The following is a 17,244-nucleotide window of genomic DNA, read 5'->3' on the forward strand; positions in this document are numbered from 1 at the left end:
TCGTGGTCAAAATCACTAGTGCAGCTGGGTTAATGAGGCTTGGACAAGTTCTGGAGGAAAATTCCATAAATTGTTGTTAGCCACCTACACTTGGGAAAGCCATCACTATCTCTAGGAGTGAGCAGTGAGAAAGATCTACTTTTTGGGATCTGCCAGGTATTTGTGCTCTAGACTGACCACTGTCAGAGACAGGATGCTGGGCTTGATGGAGCCCGATCCCTCTTATGTTCTTATGGCCTCGGTTCTTAGCCAAAAGGTGGCAGGCTTATTTTACTGCTTTTCTGTGCACTTTCCCGGTGCCGGCAGAAACTAGCACCTATCTTTGGGTAGGCGCTAATTTCTGAAAGTAAAATGTGCATCTTGGCTGCACATTTTCTTTCTGAATCGCTCGCGAATACCTAATAGGGCCCTCAACATGCAAATGCATGTTGAGGGCCCTATTAGGTTCAGCGGGTTGGATGCGCGTTTTCTGCCCCTTACTGAATAAGGGTTAAGGGAAAACACGTGTCCAATGGCAAGTTAACAGTGCGCTCCGATGGAGCGCACTGTTATCGGCCAGATAGTGATGACAAAATAAATCAAGATCACGGAAAAAAAAAAAGGCTGTTCTGTTTTGATTGTTAAATGTTCATGGATGACCACAACAGGGTGAATGAGGCCGAGACAGATAAGAGGGAGGGAGCAGTCGGCAGCTTGGGGCTGTTCTTTCCCAAACAATCTCATGGCAAGTACATGAGGGGGCAGATGTGACTGTAACTTTGCTTGTACCTCTCTTTTAGCTGGAGACCGATAATCTGCTTGTGTGGATCCTGGCTGGAGCTCTGGGGCTAAGCCTAGTGATTTCCTTCATATTTGTGCCAGTGCAGTGCTTCCATTTGACACGGGTCTATGGTATCTGCCTCATCCTCTTTTACTTCCTCTTCCTTGTGGTGGCACTGTTAACTGAATTCAAGGTCATCCGGCTGAACAGGACCTGATGCTACCTTCCAGGAAAGCCATCGCCGTCCTTAACGTCCATGGGTGTGTGAAATCGCCTACTGTGAAATCTGTACTGGCCCTAAGCTACTTGCACTGCAGAGCGGACTATCCTGTATGCCATCAGGTATGGGCCTGGCTCAGTTGAACTTTAATGGTGTTATTAGCTCCTGTGCACTACCCTGGTAGTGGCATAAGGCTATAAACTCTTACCAAGAACAGGACAGGGACTACAGAAAGCTAATCTGGATATATGAAATCTTATCTCTCGAAGGAGTGACAAACTTTACACCTGAATGGAGCAGCCTGGTGCCCATACAGAAGGTCCCCAGTTTGATTCTTGACTCAGGAGTTTAGCGTGCGAATTGGCTATTGCTGCTGAGGAAGCAATGTTCACAGGCCCCAGGGAAGGATGGTTGGGTCATTACTCAAGAGTGACACCTAGAGGCCTGATTCAAGGCACACAACTGTAGGGTTCCCTAGAGCAGGGCTCTCAGCCCAGGCCTGTCACTACAATAACCAGACCAGGTCCATGGGTTGGGGTAGGTATAAAATAGGGAGGGGGAGGAGGAGGGGGAAGAACTCCCTGGGCAGGAGTAGTAAATTAAGGCTCAGGGACAAGATCCCAGTTCTTGGTCTCAGCTGGAGGAACCTGCTAGTTAAAAAAAAAATGTAATCACTTAAATATTATTTTGGGGGGGGGGGGGGGTGGGGGTGGAAGTATTTAACTGCTCCAAGTATTTTAAAATGTGTCCTATTTTCTATGTAGTAATATTTTTAGTGTGGTGTTTTTCAAATCTCCCCAAAGTGAAGGCAGCTGTTTTAGTATTTAAGCAAAGAAGTTTTAAAACATATTGGGTGAACGTTTACAGCAGTGACATTCTCTGCGGCTCCTTAAAAAGAAACCCCCTCTCTTTCTTATAAATTGGCTCCCTCTTTCCATTTGGCTTTGTGTATGGAATCACGAGGACGACTCCCATTTAAAGTGGCAAAGGAAGGCAGAAGGTGCCCGGCGGGCAGAAAACGATTCATGCCCTCCATGTGGATCATGAGCGGCCCTTCAAATGAATGTGGAAACGAGACCAGGCAGGCGCTGTACTGTCGTGGGAAGAGGTGGGCTGAGCTAACAACCTCTCCTTCCATGGAGGAGAATGCCGCCCAGGGTGCCAAAGGGACTGGACTGAAGTGGCTGTCCCCCCCCCCCCCCCATCATATCAATTTAAACAAGTTAATTGAGAAAATAGGCAACGATGGCAGATAAAGACGCAGTGGGCCATTCAATCTACTCACTTAAGAAATTCTTCCTTCGCCCTAGCTAGGGGAGATTTGAGCAGCCTCTATAAAGTTTCTTAGGTGAAGCATTTAAACCTTTTACACCAAAGAATACCTGCAGTTATGTGAGGAAACCATTTAAAACTAAAAATGTTAACCAAATAATCTACACACACACACACACTGTATACTGGAGAAAACTCCTACAATTTCTTGGAGATCTCCTTCCCTGTTTCCTCCCTTACACAAATGTAAAGTTATGCACAAACTGAAATCAACATCACCTTCTCAACAAAACCTTCTACTCCTCAGCAAAACATCAAGGCTTTTTATCCCACTCCCATCCCCAGAAAAAAAAAAAATAGAAAAGTGAAATGAGATTTGCTAATGTCGGCTCTCCCTCTAAAACTCAGGAAGCACAATTCTGCTGCAAATGCAGATTTGTTTGTCCTGATCCAGTCTAGCTAGACCAAACTGGCTTCTTTCCCACATGTTCTGACATGACCTCCACCTCCCTTCTACCCAGCACATTCACGTATCCACCATCAATCACACACTCCTATCCCACAAATCACACACACCAAAGCGACCATCTTTGTCAGTCAATGAATGTGTGCTGAAAAACTCTTACCCTTTTGTGACATTCCAGTATCAAGAAGTGCTTTGCTGCTTTCTTTTGCTTGAGCAAGAAAGATTTTAGCTGCTCTCCTCTTGTAAGCTAAATCTTTCCTGCTCAAGCAAAAAAAAAAAAAAAGGCAGCAAACCACCTCTTGATCCTGGAATGTCATTTTGTAACCTCTTGACAGCAAAAGTTCCATCTGAAAATCTTTATCCACTAACTCCTTTCTCAACTGGTTCTTCCTCTTAGTTAATCATCTCCCCTTAGACACAGATGCTCCCTACAAGACCATGTCCTCACCCTGCTTTACAGGGGCTTAATTTGTGATGAATGGTGTTGCAGTACCTTTTTGTAAAAGTACTGAGGGCTGGCCGTCAAAGATTAGACGGAGGTGGGACAGGCAGCAGTCTGGCTCGCTGGGTGCCAAGGCTGAAGACCACCGATGCCTATGGGTGCTTGGGCCAGTGTTTTGAAAAACCACAGGCCAGTTAGGCTAATCTCATGCATCACAAGATTAGCACAGCTGAGCCACCATCTTCCTGCATGAGATCAGCAGTCTCTGGCTTCAGCGACTGCCACCGGCTGCCTCCTGATCCAAGAGAAAGCCCTTTGCATGAGGACTCATGTGACACCTATTTCTGTGGGGGCCACCCCCTCGCTGGATCCTGTAGGGCTGGGACAAAAATGGCAGCCAGCGAGCTGGGAGTGTGTGTCCCCTTCCTTTTTACCTACAAATTAAACCCCCATTTGAAACTCCTGCAAGCTCTAAATATTTTGATGCATTCCTTGAGGGACACTAAGTGAAACCTTTTAGAATATGGACAAAGTGCACAGAAAGTAAAAATCCAGTGCCATCTTATTTTTCCCCTCTCGGCCAGGTCGTGAGCCGGTGAAAGCTGTGCTGATGAGCTAGCATACGTTTTGCTGATCAAAAACAAATCTGCTCGTCCTTGTAATAGACTGCCTCAGGCCTTTATTGTTTAGGAGTGACCTGAAAAGTATGGAAACAGGCTAGTAAACTAGCTCCAGAGCCTCTGAGAAGTCATATCTTACCTCTAATGACCCCGCTCAATGCAGCTAAAGGTATCAAAAGTCCACGTGTGGAGGAACATTGCATGGACTTTTAGCAGTCATGATGCTTTTGGCCTGCATGAATCACTCTGAGAAGTGTGCCCTAAATGATCATGAGCAGTATTTTTAAGGGAGCACTCTGTCTTCAGGAAGGGAATAAGCTTCATAGAAGAAGCAGTAGTGTACATGGAGATTTCTAATTATATTCGTTTTCATGAGAATGTTTACATTTGTAAATGGTATTAAATTTAATTCTTTGCTTTTCAGCTGATGGTGTTTTCTTTCTGCAATTACCAAGCTATTTTGATCTTTCTTTCTCTGCCCTCACCCCATGTCCCCCCTGCCCCCCCCCCCCCCCCAAAAAAAAGAAAAAAAAAAAAGAAACCATGAGGTGAGATCTGGGGTATAACAAAAAGGTTTTGAATAACCATCCGCATCAATGGGTCATAAAACCTGCCTCCTGCATTGTTGGGTGGGGGAGAGAATGTCTGACAAGCTCCTGAGCCAGGGTGGAATCGGACCTGGTCAACCTACTCTCTGCTTTTCTAGTCTAAAGAATTTCTTGCTGCACCCTGCCAGAAAGGGGAAGAGGAGGAGCAGATTGCATACATAGATGCAGTGATGAAATTGTTCTAATTCGCTTTCAGCTTTTCCTTTTATTGTGCCCAGCAGATAATTAAAGGGGAAGTAACTGCTCTACATCTACAACTGACCCCCATCAATAAATTGCTGGTGGTGTTGCCACAATTTCATATTCAGGAGGGAAGCTGCAGCTGTAGTACAGCAAAAGGCATTTTATTGCATTACTAGATTTTTCTCCGTAATGAGAAGACAGAGCTGAAAGATTCCAAATGATCCCTCTCACGGCTAAGCAGGTTATTAATTCAAACAAAAAAAAAACCAAACATACTTTGAAATGTCAGTATAGAAGTCTAAAAAATAAGCTGGGTTATGAAGAGGTAGATTTAACTGGCATCTTAGAGACCTGGTGGAAGGAGGATAACCAATGGGACACTGTGATAGGGTACAAGACATATCACGATAGGTTGGATCTAATTGGTGGAGGGCTGGCATTATATATTAGGGAGCATCGAATCAAACAGGATAAAAAGTTCTGCAGGAAACAAATTACACTGTAGAAATTTCATGTGAAAGGGGGATAAAATAGCATTAGGGGCATTACCACCATCCACCTGGCCAGAATGGAGTCAATGAAATGCTAACAGAAGTTAGGGACTTAGCAGCACAATGATAATGGGTGATTTCAATGACCCCAGTACTGACTGGGAAAATGTCACATCAAGACATGCTAAGGAGGTGAAGATCCTAGATGAAAGAAATGACTGCTTCAAGGAGCAGCTGATACAAGAACCAACAAAAGGGGAAAACTATTTTAGACCTAGTCCCTACTGGAACACAGAATTTGGTGCGAGAAGTAACGGTTTTGTGGTCAATTGGCAATAGTGATCGTAATATGATCATATTAGACTTAATTACTGAAGGGAAGACATTAAAGAAATCTACTGCGATAGCATTTAACTTTCAAAAGGGAGACTATAATAAAATGAGGAAATTTGCTAGAAAAAATTAGAAAGGAGCAACTGCCATGGCTAAGAGTTTACAGCAGGCATGGACCTTATTTAAAAATACCATCTTGGAAGACCAGAACTAGATGAATTCCACACATTACAAAAAGTGGAAAGAAGTCTAAACGACTACCGGCCTGGTTAAAAGGTGAGGTGAGAGGCTATTATAGCTAAAAGAACATCTTTCAAAAAATGGAAGAGAGATCCAAACAAACAAATCAGGAAAAAGCATTGCACTGGCGAGTTACATGCAAAGCATTGTAAGAAAACCAAAGAGTGAATTTGAAAAGAAGCTTGCCATGGAAGCAAAAACTCATAATAAAACCTGCAAGGGAGACAGTTGGATCATTAGATGACAGAGGTAAAAGGAGCACTTAGAGACAACAAGGCCAAAGAAGAGAGATTGGAATTCTTCGAATCAGTCTTTACTGCGAAAGATATATGTGAGATACCCATTCCAGAAATGATATTAAGGTGATGATTCAGAGGAACTGAAACAAATCTTAGTGAATCTGGAAGATATAATAAGACAATTGACAAACTAAGGAGTGGCAAATCACCTGGACCAGATGCTATACATCCCAGAGGGTTGAAAGAACTGAAAAATGGAATTACAGACATACTAATAGTAATTTGTAAACTATCTTTAGAATCATCTACAATATCTGAAGACTGGAGGGTTGCCAATGAAACCCCAATTTTTACAAAGGGCTCCAGGTGTGATCCAGGAAACTACAGACCAGCGAGCCTGATGTCAGTGCCAGGAAAAATGGTAGAAACTATCATGAACAAAATTGTTAAACATGTACTTAGGCATAGTTTAATGGGACAAAGCCAACATGGCTTTAGCCAAGGGAAGTCTTGCCTCACCAAACTACTGCATTTCTTTGAAGGTGTAAACAAACATGCGCATAAAGGTAAGCCAGTGGATACAGTGTATCTGGATAGCCAGAAAGTGTTTGATAAAGTCCTCATGGGAGACTTATGAGGAAAATTAAAAAGTCATGCGGTAGGAGGCAATGTCCTATTGTGGACTGGGAAATGGTTAAAAGAAAGAAAACAAAGTAGGGTTAAATGGTCAATTTTCTCAATGGAGAAAGGTGAATAGTGGAGTACCCCAGAGATCTGTAGTGGGCCCACTGCTTTTTAACATATTTATAAACAACCTAGAAATGAGAGGCAGAAATAAAGGTGATTTAATTTGAAGATGACACAAAATTATTCAAAGTTTTAAATCACAAGAGGATTGTGAGAATTTCAAGAGGACCTTGCAAGGCTGGGAGACTGGGCATACAAATGGAAGATGATATTCAGTGTAGACAAGAGCAAAGTAATGTACTTAGGGAACAGCAATCTAAATTATAGCTATATAATGGAGAAATTATTTACCTGATATTTTCATTTCCCTTAGTGTAGACAGACAATCAGGACCAGTAGGTTTATGCTCCCCTGCCAGCAGATGGAAACAGAGCAAGCTGATGTCCAGCCTGCCAGTATTCTCTTCAAAAGCAACTGTGGACAGACTAGCAAAAAACTTGATTAAAACAGGATTAAAAACAGGCAACCATAACTGTACTCAACCAACAAGAAGCACTGACTTCACGAAAGATCTTAACTGACTGAGGAAGAACACACCGCTCCTCTCACCAGGCCTCAAAAAAACTCTCCAAACTCGCACATAAGCCAAGGAAGTGGAGAACTTGCAAGTGCGGAGTAAGGTGGCAAGCACTGCAGAGGAATAACCATGATTTAACAGGCGAACCCTCTCAAGGGTCAAACTGTAAGACAGAAAAGTCTAATCCTTCTAAAGAACTGGATCCTGCTGTAATAGATCCATGTGCGGCAGAAGGTGAAGGGAGTCTTTACAAATCTGTATATCACAGATGCCTGGGCCAGTTCTATACCATGAGGAGTACTAGCCCCCTGTGGCTTTCGATCTTGCAAATTATCCTGCCCAGCAAGGATCACGGATGAAAGGCGGACCTTTACAAGAATGTCTATTCTCAGGGACCACGCATCTCCCCTGCAAGTGTAGAATCAAGGAACCTTTGCATTGTGAAAAGTCACCAGCAAGTCTAGGAACAGAAGGTCCAAGAGATCCACAATCAGCTGAGATACCTCAGCAGACAACACTCACTCTCCTGGGTCCAGATTCTTTCTGCTGAAAAAGTCTGCTCTTATGTTGTCTTTTCCTGCAATGTGAGAGGCCAATATCATCTGCAGATGACCTTCTGCCCATTCTATAAGCTGGTCTATTTCCTGTGACACTTGCTGGCTCTTGGTTCCTCCCTGGTGATTGATATAGGCCACCGTCGTCGAGTTGTCCAACATCACACAAACCGCTTGATCCTGCAGCCTGTGGCTGAACTATAAGCATGCCAGCCATACCACCCGGGCTTCCAGGCAACTGATGTGCCAGCAGGACTCTTTGGCATTCCAACAACCTTGGGCCGTTAACTCCATACAGTGAGCCCCCCACTGTAGAGACTCACATCTGTCATGAGTACTAATCAGGTTGGGGGAGGACAAAGGACTCCCTTCCTCAGATGATCCTCCTGCAACCACCCCTGGAGGTGGGAGCAGATTTCCATCAGCAAGTGGAGCCAAACCGCATAGTCGTGACCGTGGGTTCCAACGAGACAGCAGAGAGCGCTGAAGAGGACACATATGCGCCCATGGCACCACTTCCAGGGTTGCTGTTATGAAGCAGAGTACCTGTAGGTAGGACCACACCATCTGATGCATGGTGTTTACCAACTGATGCACTCGAGACATCAATTTCTGAATCCGAACTTCTGGTAGCAAAACTCTGTCCTGTCTCATGTCGAATCAGACCCCCAGATACTCCAATGACTGGGATGGCTGAAGATTGCTCTTGGTCAGGCTGCCCACTCAACCAAGCTCCTACAATAAGATCACCTTGTGTGTCACCAGGCAGCTCTCTTTCTGAGTCTTGGCTCGAATCAGCCAGTCCAAATACAGGTGCACCAGGAACCCTTCTCTTCGCAAGGCCACCACTATGACCACCATAACTTTGGAAAATGTTTTGGAAGCGGTGGATAGACCAAAGGCCAGCACCTGAAACTGATAGCACTACCACCACCAAAAAACGTGGAAAGCACTGGTGCTCCAATTGGATGGGAATATGAAGGTAAGCCTCTGAAAGATCCAGGGAGGTCAGAAATTCCCCCCGACTGCAACACCATTATCACAGAGAGTAAGTTTCCCATGCAAAAATGAGTCACCTTCAAATGGTTGACCATCTTGAGATCCAGGATGGGACGAAAGGAGCCCTCCTTCTTGGGCACGACAAAATAAATGGAATATTGCCCCATACTTTCTTGAAACATGGGCACCGAAACCACAGCCTTCAGCCTGAGGAGCCTTTGAAGCGTGAACTCCACTCTCTGCTTCTGCAAGGGGACACCAAGAACACGTCCCAAGGAATACTGCGAAATTCCAGCACATATCCTTCTCAAATTACCTACAGGAACTACCGGTCCGATGTGATCTCGACCCACCTTTGATAAAAAAAAAAAAAAAAAAAGAGAGAGAGAGAGAGAGAGAGAGAGATGTCCCCTATCTCTTGTTCCCAAAGGTGGGTCAGCAAACCTTCATTGGGAGACAGAGGAAGGTCCACAACCCGAGCTTGTGCCTCATCTGTTGCAAACGCCTGGATCCTGCAGCACGACCTCTCATGATAAGGAGGCACTGAGCCTGTCTCTTATCCTCTAGCAAATGAGGAACTGGAGATTTGCTCCACTTACTGGCCAGGTTCTCCGACTTGTCAAACAAGAGCAAGCTGTTAAAGGCAATTTAGTGAGATTAGCCTTGGAGGTCGCATCGACCAACTAATTTCTCAACCATAACTGGCGTTTGGCCACCACAATCAAAGTCATCCCTCTGGACAAGGTGCGAACCAAGGCTCAGCCCGCAACAGCCAAAAAGGCAGCAGCTGGTACCATAACATTACTCTCTGCATCAACGGCAGGGGGTGGCAGGAAATTCGAATCAAACAGTTACCAACACAGGCCCTGAACTTGTTGGTTGGTGAAACAGATACGTATGGGAAAATAAGTGTGGGAGCTTGCTGAGCAGATTGGATGTGCCGTTTGGTCTTTTTCTGCAGTCATTTCTATGTTTCTATAACAGTGCTAGGATTTACATCAGAGTCAGCAGCCTCCTGGAGAGAAGCAAACAAGAGCAAGTCAATAAGGAAGAACATGAAGCAATGCAAGGTTACTGCCACAGCTTCCAAACGCCTGCTCAAGGATAGTCTCAATCATGCTAACATGAGCCTCCGTCAAGGCCTTTCCTCCTTCCACAGGAATAGTGGTCCACTTGGGAGACAGATTCACTTGTGTGTGCAACCTTCAGAAAATAGAAGCGCTCTCTCACCACTGAATCCAGAGGGTACAGGCATTCTAAAATCCAACCCCTCTGGAAACAGCCTCTGGGGAACCACACTCAAGCTCAATAGATTCTTGAATGGCTTCCATCAGGGGGAAAAAAAAACAAGAGGCTTCACGCAAGGAAACCAAACTAGGATTTCTCCCTTGGCCAGAAACAGAATTTGCCCCAGGAACTCCAAGCATCGTCAAGGTCTGGGAAAACAGAGCTGGTAGTTCATCTCTGTGAAAGAACCATTACATAGTTCTATACGGTTCCGTTCTGTGGGGGGGGGTTTGAGAAAAGGGCAGAAGCATCCAGACCCAGAGGCATCTGAGGACTACTTACTGAGCCACCTTCCCCTGCTGAGGAACAGTTAGGGGAGGGCCAGGGTCAGGCACCCCACCTGAGACGTCTTCAACTAGACCACATCCGGCTGGGAAGAACCAGGCTTAGCCAAAAACAGAGGAAGACAAGGCACTCTGAGCCTCCAAGTAGCGCTGGCACAAAGCAGCAAGCACTCCAGAAGTAGATGCCCGAAAAGAACAGGCAGTGCAAAGATAAGGCGTTTAGGCTTCTGAGGCACAGGCGCTATCATGGACAATAGTGCATGGAGCGGCGGCCAGAGGCATGTATCTAGCTGCTTTTTTGCCTTTTTTTTTTTTATATGCATTCAACTATGCGCCCAAAAATTATGTGGTCAAGGCTTATGCGCGCACACCTAGGTGCCCACCCAGGTGACTATAATGAAAGCGCACAAAAAACACAAGTGCACAGTGCCACTGGAGCATTGACTGAAGCACGCAGCAATTGGGCAGCGCTTAATGTGGGCGCTCAAAATTCAAGGCTGTACTGTGTACTCTAAAACTGGGCGAACAACTGGATGCACAGTGAGACACACATGCTGGACCGACAAGCCAGTAGAGGGCAGTCTCCGAAAGCACGCAAATAGCCGTTGTGGCCTACCATACTGCGTGCAGCAAAAAGCCTTGGAGCGTGGCCTAGCCTATTGAGGCTGCTCAACCCGCCCGGCTGCCTTCGTCCCTCAACCTCCCATGGAGCGGAACGAACGCTGGAATGGCGCAGAGCTCAGAGACTGGGCGGGAGAAGGAAGCCCTGCACATTAAAACCTCCCACTAAGTTACTGTATAGATCTTAATCCTACTTTTTTTTTTTGTTTCATAAACTTACCGGAGCTCAGCCTTACCTGGCTGAGCACAGAGATGGTCTCCGGCTGAGGGGGGAAGAGGGCAATTGCCGACACCACTGCGCTCAGATTCCTGTACCTGCTGCCTTTCAGCCACTCAAGCAGCTAAGTCCACGCTAGCAAAACCAGCTATCGGACCAAGGCACACATCTGAGAGATCATGGAAATCACCTCAGGAATTCTCAACTGGGGGAGAGACCTTTTAGGTATCACCACAGGAGAGCAGGGCTTTCTTTTCCTTAATTTAAATTTCTCCTTCCAAAAAACTCAAAGCAATCCCCATAGGGAGATACATGTCTACCATCTGCTGCAGATTGAGAATTGTGGCAGGCTGGGGTCAATGCAGGACTATATATACTGTGACATCAGCTTGCTCAGTCTTCATCTGCTGGCAGAGGAGCATAAAACCCTCTGGTCCTGAATTCATTTCTACACGCTAGGAAATACAAGGTTCCACAGTAAGCGTTACTACTCAGGAAAAGGATGTAGATATCACCCTGGATAATATATTGACATCTTCTGTTCAGAGTGTGGCGGCAGCCAAGAAAGCAAATAGAATGCTGGGAATTATCAGGGAAGGAATGGAGAATAAAACAGAATATCGTAATGCCTCTATCGCTCCATGATGCAACATCTTGAGTATTGTGTGCAATTCTGGTCACTGTATTTCAAAAAAGATATAGCAGAATTAGAAAAGGTAGAGAGAGGGGTGACCAAATTGATAAAAGGGATGGAATGATTCCCTTATGAGGAAAGGCTAAAGAAGTTAGGGCTCTTCAGCTTGCAGAAGAGATGACTTAGAGGAGATACGATAGAGGTCTATAAAATAATGAGCGGAATGGAATGGGCAAATGCAAATCGGTTTACTCTTTCAAAATATACAAAGACTAAGGGATATGCAATGAAGTTTAAGTAGTACATTTAAAACAAATAAGAGAAAATATATTTTTTTAACCCAATGTATAATTAAGCTCTGGAATTCATTACCAGAAGATGTGGTGAAAGTTGTTCTTGTAGCTGGGTTTAAAAAAAATTCGAACAAGCTCCTGGAGGAAAAGTTCAAAAAACATTATTAAGGTGGATTTGGAGGAATCCACTGCTTATCCCTAAGATGCGTTGCATGGAATCTATTTACCTTTTGGTATTCTGCCACTGTTGCAAACAGACCTTTGGTCTGACCCAGAATGGAAAATCTTATATGTTCTTATAAACACTTCAGATAGAAAAAAAGACTGCCAACAGTCAATCCCCATCTCATTGCCCAGTCGAACCCCTCACTCCCAACTGATCCCCTCCCCTTACTTCAAACGAATTCCTCTTAATTCTGTGTGTTCTAGGCCAATGCCTTTCATTCCTGTCCTTGAATGACAGGAAGGGGATGGGCTGGATTAGGGAGCAGGAGCAAAGTAGCTCTTCTTTGCTCTGCTGTGTCTGATCCAGGTTCACCCCCTCTCCTCCTTTTGCCAGTATTCTAACTGGCGGGGGGGATGAGCTGGATCAGGAAGCAGAGGGCTGTTCTCTGCTGTGTGCAGTTCAGTACAGCTGGAACACAGCAAATCTTCAGCCAGCCAGTTGCCCCCTAAGTTTTGCCACCCTAGGTGTAGGCCTAGTGTGCCTATTGACAAATCCAGGCCTATTTAAAGTATTGATGGCTGTCTGTGCACAAGCAAAACTTTCTATGCAATGACAGATCAAGAGATCTGCCCCCCCCCCCCCAAGCTGCATGACAGGTAGGTTCCCCAAACCTCACCCGCCAGAGGCACATGCTGCACCCTCTCCCCTTATGCAGCCATATAGAGGTATGGCCTAGAAGGAGGCAGCCAAGTCTTCAGCCCCCTTCAGGCCAGGAGGTCAGAGCACTAACAGGAGGTGGGGGCGAGTAACACAGGAGACTGATAAGGTTGCAGAGGAGAGAGGAGCAAGCGGGGAAGAGAAAAGAACATGGGTGGTGGTGGTGGTGGTGGTGGGAGGGGGACGGGGAGTAGAAAAGGAAGGGAGCAACATGCACGAGGGTGGGTTGGGGGTGTGAACTTGCCAGAGGAGAACTGTATTCCTTATGTACTCCTGCCACCTGTAACCATTAATCAAATTATCAAAGGGTGGGAGTGCATTTTTATATATCTCTCTCTATATATATTGCCTCAATGTAATGACAGAGTGATCTGTAATCACACTATCTCACTAAACAACATGTAAACCGATGTGAAACCCTTGGGTAAATATCTGTATATAAAAACAGATAAATAAATGAGCAAGTGCTGGAAGTAAAGATTGCATTTGGAAATGTTATGTGCTCCAAGGAGTATACCTTTCCAATGCTGTTATATATGGAAAGGTATACTCCTTGGGATGGATAGATAGATAGATAGATAGATAGATAGATAGATAGATAGATAGATAGATAGATAGATAGATAGATAGATAGATAGATAGATAGATAGATAGATAGATAGATAGATAGATAGATAGATAGATAGATAGATAGATAGATAGATAGATAGATAGATAGATAGATAGATAGATAGATAGATAGATAGATAGATAGATAGATAGATAGATAGATAGATAGATAGATAGATAGATAGATAGATAAAACAGCATTGGAAAGGTATACTCCTTGGAGCATATATATATATATATATATATATATATATATATATATATAGATATATATATATATATATATATAATATATATATAGATATATATATATAATAGATATATATATATATATATATATATAGTAAAGATTGCATTTGGAAATGTTATGTGCTCCAAGGAGTATACCTTTCCAATGCTGTTTTATATATCTATATATATATATGTGCTCCAAGGAGTATACCTTTCCAATGCTGTTTTATATATCTATATCTATATATGTGCTCCAAGGAGTATACCTTTCCAATGCTATTTTAGCAACCTCTAGTCTTGCCTTTGGCAAAAACTCTCCTGTCAAAGAAGTCTGGCAGGTCCTCCCCAGAGCTCACTCTTGTGCTTGAGGTTGTTAATTGAAATTATTCCTCCTACAGCCTGCACCTCCTCGGAAAGTGCATTCTAAGCAGCACGCTGCTCGTGTTTGGCCCAAGTTCCTGGAACATGGGTAGAGAAGCCGGAACAAGACCGAGACCCAGACGGATACCGCAATCAACTTTCTACAGGAAAACAGATGACACTCGACAAAAAGACAACCTGAAGCAATAGTATCTGATCAAACATGTTTGTTATTCAAGACTTAGGAGACAAACAAAAATCAGCTGGGCTGCTGACACTGCATTTTTCTGAAAAACAAAACATACGATGTTTTGTCTCCAGCTTACCTCTGCTCCCTAACAGTACAGTCTTACGCTTTACAACTATCTGAAATTTCCGATCCTAGCAGCAATACTAGGAAAATGTCAGAAAGGAGCTGGCAGTTAATAAAACCTCATTTAGAATGAAAAACTGGTGCTTAAAAGCTCAGTAAATCAGATTGCTGCTGTACTGACCCTCAAACAGTGGTGCGGGGGTCAAGGGTGCATGGTACCCCCCCCCCTTTAAAAATCTCTCTGGTCCTTTTCCCCAGCAGACTAATCACTTGCTCCTCCTTTGGAGGCCAAAAGTGGCAATAGCTACAGATAGTGCATACGAGAATTGATGCAAAACCCCTCCTAACTTCTGAATGAGAGACAGGGCCTCCAGAGGGGATGGATTTTAAATTTTACATTTCTTCATTCACCTTATCCAAATACAAATTCAAGCTGAATTACAATTCAGGTTCTGTAGTTATTTCTCTGCCAAGAAGACTTACATTCTAACTTGTATGAGAGGCAAATGGGGGCTGAAGTGATTTATCTACGGTCACAAGGAGCATCAGTAGAGAAGCAGGATTTGAATCCTGATTTCCCTGCCTCTGAGCCTGTTGCTCTAACCACTAGGCTATGCTTAGGGAAGTTAACCCCTCCACCCCTATTTTTCCATAGGGTAAAAGCCCCTGAAGCCAACTCACTGACAGAGTTAGGTAGATAATGTATTGTACAGTACCCTGGTCTAAGATACTATATACAAGCAGATAAAAATGCAACTCAAAGCTGCAGCTTGTAGAAAGACAAAACGGGCCACAGCCAGAATAAAATTTACACATTATGAGAACAATCATTAGACCCAGGCATTAGAGCAAAAGTGGAAGCAGCAGATTTAAGAAAGGGTGAATTGCTATTTTGGTGACTCTAGCTGATGCAAAATTTGAAACATGAAAAAAAAGGGAGATCCATGCACAATGCCCACCCTCGCACCCTCTGTCCAAGGGGTCCCTGCATACTGCCTATCCTCGTGCCCTCCATCCAACTGCAAAATTAGAAAGATTTTTCTTTCACAGATTAGGGGGATCTAGCCTAAAGTTGTTTTTTTTAGTGGGAAGGGGGGGGGGGGGGTTCAATACATTTTTAGAGGAATTTGTCCCCTCAACCACAGGAAAAGTCTGAATCTTCTGAGGTCTGATGCTGCTTCCTGACTCCCATCACACTATAGGAAAATTGGTTCTGAAGGGATGCAGGGTAGGCTCTGTCCTGATATAGGATACCCTTTCAGTTTTTCTCTGTCTCCATCTGCTGGACAGGAGGCTCAACCCACTGTCTGGACTGATCCGGGTACGTACAGGGAAATATGGATTTCTAGCTTCTACCCAAGGATGAAAAGGATGAGAATACTGACCGTGGACTAAGAATGAGCCACTGTGACCAGCCTTGGTTCTGTCAATTAGCCCTTTACCAGCCAACAGGATGCAGTGACTCCACTATCAATAAGATATAAAATCTCCTTACTCTTTCTTCTTCATGAAGCATAAAAATACAAAAAAAAAAAATCTTTGATGTCATCAGTCATAGTGAAATGCTTATAAAATTGGGCACAGCCGATTGGCTAGAGATTATTGCATCACTGCATGGCTTAAAGTCTAGAACAGAGAACAGTTTCTTTAATTCTTCTGGACATTCTAAATGCCATAAAGAAATGGGGGGAAAAAAGGCAATGAGAACACTTTTTTCTCACAAAGATTAACATTGTTCCAAATTGATACATTAAAAATGTACAATTAATTTTGCCATTGTGCAGTTTGGCAAAAAGATTTATAATCTTAAGAGCTGGTAGTTCTTGGTGTCATGGCTTTATAGCGCAAGGAAAGTGATATATATCAGAAAAAGCCAAACAGACCAATTCACTAGAGCATGCAGCAGTGTGAGTTGGGCACTTGGAAATATTCCAAGGAAACGTCTCTTAATCCACCAGGCCTTAGAACAGGCTCTTTGTAGACATTTAAGATGGCTCAGAGTGCCTCTGACTTCATCCATCTACACACGGCTTAGGGATAAGTATAACGGCAAGAATGAGCACAGGCAGGAAATGCAGGATTGGCCTGAAGTCTCACAAGGACGTGGCATGAAGATGATGCAGTATAGTCTTCTTTTTTTTTTTGGTTTAATTAAAGCAATTTCTCATGTGTCTTCCAGTGGGAAAATATATAAATCTATAACCACTATTCCAGTATATAAAATGTTAAAATACTAGGAGGATTATTGCATAGAAGAGCAGCACGTGATTCACACAGTCTAGTTAACGGTTTGGGAGCGAGATCGAAGGCCCAAGCGTTGGCAGGAGTTCCTAGAGGGCGGGATCTCCTCAACCCGCTGCTCCGCCTGCTTCTCAGAATGCTCTTCATACCATTCCTTGAAAAAAAAAAAAAAAAAATAGGCATGGATTACATTCCTTCCCCTCAGGATACGACGACAGAACCTGGCTGAAGGGAGCTCTTTCTAATGAAGATGGATCATTCTCCCAAGTCAGTCCCTGCTTGGAGTAAAGAAGCAATACTCAGAACCTACCACCAAACCAATGAGCAGTGCTAGACATTGCTGTAAGAAAGCTGTCAAAGGTTTCCAAAAGGAAGCAGGTACAGACTACCCCCCCCATAAAGAGGAAGTGCTCCTCATTTTTTATATATAAAAAAAAGTGAGAATTAAACAGCACAGATACATACACAAATGAAGAGCCAGGGGAGATGGCACCCCTAAACTTGGGCTCCCCAACAATGCTCCTATTTATCAGTGTTGTACAATGCTGAGAACCCACTGGAACGCAGGATGATGACTGAC

The 17,244-nt window shown here is 44.0% G+C and overlaps 2 protein-coding genes across 13 annotated transcripts in view; one reads left to right on the top strand and one right to left on the bottom strand.

Moving 5' to 3' along the window:
- Nucleotides 1-14,896, top strand: part of SLC8B1 (solute carrier family 8 member B1) — a 69,738-nt gene extending 54,842 nt beyond the window's left edge. For 4 of the 5 annotated variants that reach the window (XM_029571849.1, XM_029571847.1, XM_029571850.1 and 1 more), the window contains one exon: nt 780-4,203. In XM_029571849.1, the coding sequence (XP_029427709.1) occupies nt 780-977 (198 nt within the window). In that variant the 3' untranslated portion in view covers nt 978-4,203. Of the gene's footprint in view, nt 1-779; nt 4,204-14,148 lie in introns of those variants that run through there. The other variant, XR_003852010.1, reaches the window with a different exon arrangement.
- Nucleotides 14,323-17,244, bottom strand: part of TPCN1 (two pore segment channel 1) — a 68,605-nt gene continuing 65,683 nt past the window's right edge. For all 8 annotated transcript variants that reach the window (XM_029571841.1, XM_029571845.1, XM_029571840.1 and 5 more), the window contains one exon: nt 14,323-16,818. In XM_029571841.1, coding sequence (XP_029427701.1) covers nt 16,702-16,818 — 117 coding nt within the window. In that variant the 3' untranslated portion in view covers nt 14,323-16,701. The remainder of the gene's footprint in view (nt 16,819-17,244) is intronic.

This window comes from Rhinatrema bivittatum, chromosome 11, assembly GCF_901001135.1.
Source record: "Rhinatrema bivittatum chromosome 11, aRhiBiv1.1, whole genome shotgun sequence".
NCBI classification, from domain to species: domain Eukaryota; kingdom Metazoa; phylum Chordata; class Amphibia; order Gymnophiona; family Rhinatrematidae; genus Rhinatrema; species Rhinatrema bivittatum.